Raw genomic sequence first — 7,574 nt, 5'->3', positions numbered from 1 at the left:
AAAAGAATAAAATGCTTGCGAGATGAGAAAAATAACAAAGTTATAGAAGATGAGTGGCAATGGTTTTCTGATTGAGCTGTATATTTGTGTTTCCCAAATATCTCAGAGACCCTAAGGGTTTTCCTGAGTTAATAAAAATGGATATGCCTGTCTTATTAAAAAAAAAACAACAACAACAAAAAAAACTTTATTTACAAAAATAAGCAGCAGGTAGGATATGGCCTGCAAGCCATAGTTTACCAAACCCCTGCGCTAGACCCTCAACATCTAATGGAAACCAAAGCTCCCAGAGCCATCGCCTGGCCAAGAAAGGTGCTCCCACCCCCTCTAGCTCTCCTTCATGGAGGTCTGAGTCTGCCAACACCAGTAAACTAGAGGGTGCACAGAGAGAAGACCAAGAATACAAGGACACAAGAAACCATGCTCAAAAAGACTTGAGAATTCCCACTGCTATCTTTTTAAAAATATATACACATACATACATATGTATCATCCAAAAGTGTGTGTGTGTGTGTGTGTATAAATAAACAAAAATATTGTAAAAATTTAAATGATCTATCCCAAGTACTCTCCCAAGGAAGAAGGGGCAGACCTGTTCTTTATGATCCAACCTATGATCCAAGGAGGAAGAATAAGGCCCCAGGGGTGGAAGCTCCATGCAGGAGGAGGAGGAGGGTCTGTATCGAGTTCAAGGACAGGTGGGATCCCTGAGGCAGGCACTGGAGCCCTAGCTGCCAACTGCTGGCAGGGGGATGATGCTGAACGTCCAGAGAGCCTGAGGGTGCAGGGTTAGGATCCCCCCAGCTGAGGCTCCAGGACTGGCGGGCCCCAGACGGTGCACAGGCAAGGCCCCTTACCTTTGCTCTTCAGGGTGTTAGCCAGGGGCAAGAAGTAGGTGGTGAAGAAACCAAGGCGAGTTTCCTGGACGTGGTCCCGGATGACAGGCAGCAGCCAGCTCCGTGGGAAATCCAGGGTCTCTCTGAGAGGAGAAGAAAAGGACCAGTGGGGCAAGGGGGCAGCGTTGCCAGTGCTGACTAGGGAGCAGCCTCTCCTCTGGCCTCGCCCACTGACCCCACCAGCACACAGACTTCAGCCCCTGGAAGTGAAGGTCAGACTCTCCTGGGGCTCACAAGGAAGGTGAGCAGGGCTACACTCACTCAGAGCCATCGATTTCCAAAGGCACAGCCTGCAACACCACCTCCGGTCCCATGTTGGTCACTGCAGCCCCCACTGCCTGGTCCAGTGCTGCCGTGTGGGGGAAGTGAGGGGACAGGCGCAGATCACACAGAGACTGGAGGCACTGGAGCAGAGAGGCAAGATCCTACATCAGGGCAGCTCCCTGAGCAGGGATGGTGGCTGAGCCCAGTGTCCAAAAGGATGAGGTCTGAATTGTGGGCCAGGTTAATGCTAAGCCAGAGTCACAAACTGACAGCCAAATTCAGCCCACTGATGTTTGATCCCCCACCCCCAGGGTTTACTAGACACATGGCAACGTGGGACAATCAGATGATTCTGCATACACATCAAGACTTCCAGCTTATCTTAAAAGCAGGGAGTCTACAAAGGCAAGGATGACCCATAGCCCTCACTGCTGGCATGGTGACAATTAGCAGACTAGCAACCACTAAGGAGAAGCTGGCCCCTGGGACAGCAACAGATCTGTGCCTTGGTTCCCAATAGCCCCCACCCGCCAGCCTCACTTCTTACAGACATGCCCCACTTCTTGGAGGAAGCCAAGTTGGTCACCTCCATCACCAATGGTGCAGGCCAGGTCTCTCAAAGGAGACTCTACCCTCCCAGGGTTGCCCCTTTCTCCCAAGCAGCAATGGGAGTCAGCGAGGAAGGCCATATGAGGCCATGCGTTCCACCCATGGATGGGGGTGTCTGTGGCCTGTCTCCTAGTCTGGGGTCTGCTCAGGATTCCTACACAGTGGTGACCTCCAGCACACCTGTTGCTGCTAGGTGTCACAGAGTCGTTTTTTGACTCCTAGCAACACTGTGTGACAGAGTAGCACTGCCCCGAGGATCTTCTAGGCAGCAACCTTTATGGGAGCAGATTGCCACGTTTTCTTCTGTGGAGCCGCTGGGTGGGTGTGAACCGCCAACCTCTGGGTTAGCAGCCAAGCACTTAACCATTGCATCATCAGGGCTCCTTCGGTTGGGACCGGAGGCTGCTTAAAAGCCAATAGTAGTCCTAACTCATAATAGAACATTTAGACAGTTGAGTATGAAAAGGTAACAAGACGGGAGTGGGGGAGAATCACACTGGTTCACCAGCCAAGACCAGTGGGCAGGTGGAGGTGGGGAAGACTCTTCCCCTTCTTTTTTCTCTCTCTTGAATCCATTCACCTTTCTGGGTTCTCTGTTCTCTATTGGGGGATAGAGTGTAACTACCACAAGAGACACATCCCACCCTCCAGGAGCCCACAGCCCAAGGCCTAGGGGACCCAGAAGCCCACACACATCCCCCAAGCACCATGTTGTCCCCGGGCCCCCCAGCTTCCACCTTACCCTCTTCATCACAGGATGGGCCTGCCGCCCACAGGCCTGGAAGAAAACACACAGCAGCTGCAACACAGAGCTCCACGCTGCGTGGAATTTGTACGTCAGGCCTTCCTCCACTGCCCTGTTGAGGGAGCAGGCACAGTCAGGCCATATTCCTGCCCACCCTGGGCCCCAACAAGGAAAAACTGGCAGCTGGCACCAGGAGCTGCCAGAAAGGGTGGGGCTGCAGGAAGGCAAAGGGAAGGAGCTAACATTTATGAAACATCCCACTGCTCCAGACACTCTGCTAAGAGCTGAATTTATACAAACTTGTGACGTAGATGACTTGTCTCATCTTAAAATGGGGAAACTGAGGCTCAGAGAGCTTGGGTAAGCTGCCAGGGTCACTCTGCTAGTGGCCACACAAGGACTCCTGAGCTTCTGTTTTGCTCACTCAATCTGACCAAGGCAAAAGGGTGGATAGGTGCAGGGGGTCTAGGCAGAGGGGCAAGCTGCCACAAGGAGGGTCAGGCCCAGCCTCCAGTCCTTTCCAGTCTGTGCACCCCTTGGTCAGCTTTATCCCCCAATGAACTCAAAATCACCTGGAGGCCTTTGGTTTAATCTGGGGAAAGAGGTAAAGCTGGGAAAGGGGGTAATTCTATTCCTTGAATTTTCTTGAAACGTCTTCCCTTGTGTATCCCCAGGAAATAGGCCCATTTTCTTGTAAGGCACAGTAACCAAAGCACCACACCTTAGAGCTTAGCACAGACTGTGATGCCGAGGGGACATGAGGATTCCCAGCCCCTTCCCAGGAACAATCAGGTGTGTTTGTGCTGAGGTCCTGCCCTGCCCTATGGAGAGGGCAAAGGTGGGTGGCGGCTGTGTCTGTGATGGGCTCTCTTGCAGGTGTGGAGGGCTGCACAGCACATTGAATAAGAGGGGACTCTGTGGACAGGCTGACACTCACCGGGTAAGCTTCTGCTTCCCCATCGGTAAAACAGGGTTAGTATCTAACTCCTAAGGAGCCCTGGTGATACAATTACATGTTTGGCTGCTAACCTAAAAGGTCAGTCATTCAAACCTACCAGTGGTTCCATAAGATAAAAGACTTGGTGAGTTGCTCCCATAAAGACTATAGCCTAGGCAACCCTACAGGGCAGTTTTGCTCTGTCATATAGCATTGCTACAAGCTGGAATCGAGTTGACTGCACATAATCACCACCACCTAACCTCTAGATCCACTGGAGTCTATTTATTTATGTATTTATTTGAGTGCTTAACCATGTGCCAGACACTGTTCTGAGAACTTTACAGGTATTACCACATCTCATCCTCACAACCTGCAAGGTAGAAACCGAGGAGGACACTGCAGTATATGGAGGCAGCAAAACTTGCCCAGGTGACTGGGCTTGCAGTCGGCAGAGCCTGCTCCCACAGTTCACCCTTGTAGCAAGCACTATACTGTGCCACTCATCATGCTGCATGCAAGCTCAGTGACACAAACTGAAATCCCATGAAGCACCTGGCACTGTGCATGGCCCATGGTAAGGGACACAGAGGGCACTCGTCAGTGTAACAGATTTTCCACCAAGCACACCTCATGCACCAATGACGCTGATGCCGTGTTCTCACCTGAACATCTTGGCCACATACTGGGCAGGCCCTGAGGCTGAAGAGGTCACAGAGCCGATGTCGGCCATGTGGGGAGCAACACATTCCTTTAGGATCTCCTGCAAAAAGAGGCGACAAGCTGTCCGGGCCCAGGCAGGTCACCAGGGCCACTCACTCTCTGAGGTGACCACTTCCTGAAGCTTTTGGGAGGCCCATTTCCCACCCTGACAGCCTCCTCCCCAGGACCTGACACTGGGAGACAGAGGGCAATGGCAGGCTCTCCAGTACTCTCTGTGCCCTCAGCTGAAGCAGGGCTGGAGAAGCTGGGAAGTGGCAGTACCTTGAGGCTCTGGGTGGCGGTGGCCACCACCTGTGAGTGCGGTGAAAGAAGGCAGGTCATTGCGGTTCCAAAAAAGCGAGGGAGGTGGCCCAGCCCCAGGTCCCGCTGCAACCTGCCAAGACAAAAGACTTCTTTTTCAAGAAATTTGGGAGCCAGTTGTTAAACATAGCCACTATTAAGGGCTTGGGCTTCAAGGGCCTGGGTGACCAGGCTCAACCCTTCACATGGCCCAGGTCCCACACCAATCACTGCTCTGAAGGGCTCCACAGGACTCCACTTGTGGGAGATTAAAAAATATACTACTGTGTCCATAATAACTTTGTGAAGTAAATTCAAACAGGATGTCAGAATATAAAATGAAGAACATGCCTCTTTAACACACCATTCTATACTGATCCTCAGACTCATCACCAGGGGAAATCAAGGTTAAGTTTCTCAAACACTCTTCCAGAAATTTTTATGCATATACAAACATATAAACCAATAATGACAGCTAACATTTATAGAGCACTTATCACGTACCAGGGAGCTCTGGTAATACAGCAGTTGAGGCATTCGGCTAACCAGAAGATCAGAGGTTCGAACTTACCAGTCACTCCACAGAAGAAAGATGAGGCAGTCTGCTTCTGTAAAGTTTTATAGCTTTGGAAACCCAATGGGGTGGTCACTATGAGTTGGAATTGACCGGCAGTGAGTTTGGTTTTTGGTATCACATGCCATGTACTGATACATTAATAGAACAATACCAATTAATTCACTGAAACCTTACAACAACCAATGAGGTAGGTCCTATTACCACCTCCGTTCTGTAGATAAGAAAACAGGCATGGAGAAGTCAAGTCACGTGCTCAAGGCCATGCGGGTAATGAGTGAGGGGTCAAGATCACACCCTGGCAGTGTGGCCCCAGATCACATCATCTGTGCTGTTCCACGCCTTGCTTTTCTTTTGAATCCTGGAGACTTTTCCATGTTGCATGCCCACTTCCACAAAAGGTACTTCACTGCTTAGAAGGGCCAGCAGTTTCTCAACAGTCCCCTCCTGTGGGACATGTCGGTTGTTGCTAGTTTTCTGCCACTTACCCATAGTGCTGAAGCCAACACTCTATGGCACGGAACGTGCTCACTACGGGAGTGGCCTGAAGGATGGACCCTGAGAAGTAGAGAATGAGGCCATCTTGCCATTTTCTGGCACCTCCAGGTGAAAGGAAGCTTGGCGTAGGAAGTCAAATGTGGGCAACATAAACCTGGGCTAGAGACCCTGTGTTCCCGCATGACCAATGAACTTGCGGAGCCCCAGTTTCTTGTTTAGAAAATGACCTAGGACCTTTCTTAGGAGCCCTGTTCGCACAACACTTAAGCACTCAGCTACTAACCAGAAGATTGGAGGTTTGACACTTGGAAGGTGATCTATGTAGGAGATCCTGAATAGAGAGGGAGAATAATGTGGACAAAACTCAAAATCATTTGGAGAAAAAAAAAAGGTGTGGGGGGTCAGGTTTGCTGGTCCGATAGAGCCTGGTAGAACCACTGAGACTATGGCCCCTAGCTGCCCTTCAGGTCTGGAATTGAACCCACACCTGTGGTTTCCAGCCAAGCAAAAGACAGGCATATGAGCTGAACATTTACCTGAGGTAGATACACTCCTTGGAGAGAACAATCATGGGAGAAAGAAGGGCGGCTTATGCACCGGGAGATAGCTCAGCAGCTCCATGAGAGAAGACCTGGTGACCTGCTCCTACAACTGCAGCCTAGAAAACCCTGTGGGGCAGTTCTACTCTGTCAAACGGGATCACTAGGAGTCAAAATTGACTCGATGGGAAAATAAATATATAAATAAAAATAATTAAGAAACTGACTCAATAGCACCTAACAAAACCTTCCTCACAGGGTTGTTGTGGTTAATAACATTAAACAACAGATATAAAGCATTTAACACAGTGCCGGTTCAGAGCAGGGTGTAAGTCCCCTTCAGCTGAGGGGAAAACGGAGTCACAGCTCAGTGGAGTCAAAGGAGGCTCTGACACCCTCGCTCCAGGCAAATGTTCAGGTAGGAAAGCAATCAGAGCTCAACTAGGAGGTACCGTGCTAGCCCATGGCTGATAAAAACAGCCGGTTGTCATCACATGTGGCATGGAAATGCTGTCAGTCCCCAGGAAGCTGAATCACCTTTCCAGCTTTCAGTTCACTTCTCCCATCTACATTGCACAGCAGGTATCCTTGGTACCCTCCACTGATACCTACCTGACCAGGTTGATATGGGCTTTCTCCATGACCTTGAGCCAGGCCAACAGGGGTTGTAAGTCATTCTCACTGGGGATGTAATCATACAAGGCCTGGAGGCAGAGCAGGGGATAAGCAGGTGACTTAGTGAGTACAATCAGCAGCAGCCCCAGGGACACTGACCCTCTCCCGTTCCGAGGGCACCAGTCACCAGTACATGACCCTGGATCTCACACCCCTCTTGGCTTTCCTAGCTCCTGCCCTGCTTGCTCCGAGAACCCTCTTGGTTCTGATTCTATTTGGAAAAGAGCCTCCAGGATCACTAGAAGATGCACCAGGGTCATATACCCTTTTATGAATCTAACAGAAGCCACAGAGCCCCTCTCCAGAAAAATCCATGAGTGCAAATGTACATTTTGCAAACAATTTTGTGGACTTTATACCCTCCCGCCTTTCCTAGATTCATCCATGGATTCTAAAGAGCCCCTGGCTCAAGGTATCTGTTAAGACCATGAGATCAGGCTTAAATCATTTATTAAGTTAATCACAACTAGATCAAGAAAGAACCCCCCACATTCATTCAAGAGCCAGGTCCCCCAAACCGCTGTGGACACTGATGTGACATCTACTTATGTGGTTGGTCTCCCATCTACCTATCTACTGGCCTTCTCTAATAGGCCAGCCCAGTCCAGCCCAATTCAACCTCACTCTGCAAATAAGTAATAGGGCGGCCCCACCAGCCCAGCAGGGCCCTTGCTCCCCCACCATCAGACTCACTGTGATGATCTGGGCGTTGAGCTCTGCCGTCAGGGTGCCTGGGCCGGGCTTGGCATGGAAGAGGCTATGAAAGGCCTGCATGGCACCGGCTGTCACGAGCTGGAGAGGACACAAGGCTAAGTGGGGAATCGCAAAGCCCGTG

The 7,574-nt window shown here is 50.6% G+C and overlaps 1 protein-coding gene across 1 annotated transcript in view; it reads right to left on the bottom strand.

The window, feature by feature from the left end:
- RRP12 (ribosomal RNA processing 12 homolog) overlaps window positions 1-7,574 on the bottom strand; it is a 42,339-nt gene that overhangs the window by 21,439 nt on the left and 13,326 nt on the right. The window contains exons 9-15 of the mRNA XM_007940047.1: window positions 7,433-7,531; window positions 6,677-6,768; window positions 4,436-4,547; window positions 4,117-4,214; window positions 2,512-2,626; window positions 1,158-1,300; window positions 858-979 (exon numbers count right to left, since the gene is read on the bottom strand). Of these exons, the coding sequence (XP_007938238.1) occupies window positions 858-979; window positions 1,158-1,300; window positions 2,512-2,626; window positions 4,117-4,214; window positions 4,436-4,547; window positions 6,677-6,768; window positions 7,433-7,531 (781 nt within the window). The remainder of the gene's footprint in view (window positions 1-857; window positions 980-1,157; window positions 1,301-2,511; window positions 2,627-4,116; window positions 4,215-4,435; window positions 4,548-6,676; window positions 6,769-7,432; window positions 7,532-7,574) is intronic.

Source organism: Orycteropus afer, unplaced genomic scaffold (genome assembly GCF_000298275.1).
Source record: "Orycteropus afer afer isolate SDZICR_OR568_19922 unplaced genomic scaffold, OryAfe1.0 scaffold00064, whole genome shotgun sequence".
Classification (NCBI taxonomy): Eukaryota; Metazoa; Chordata; class Mammalia; order Tubulidentata; family Orycteropodidae; genus Orycteropus; species Orycteropus afer.
This window is presented reverse-complemented; position numbering and strand designations above follow the sequence as displayed.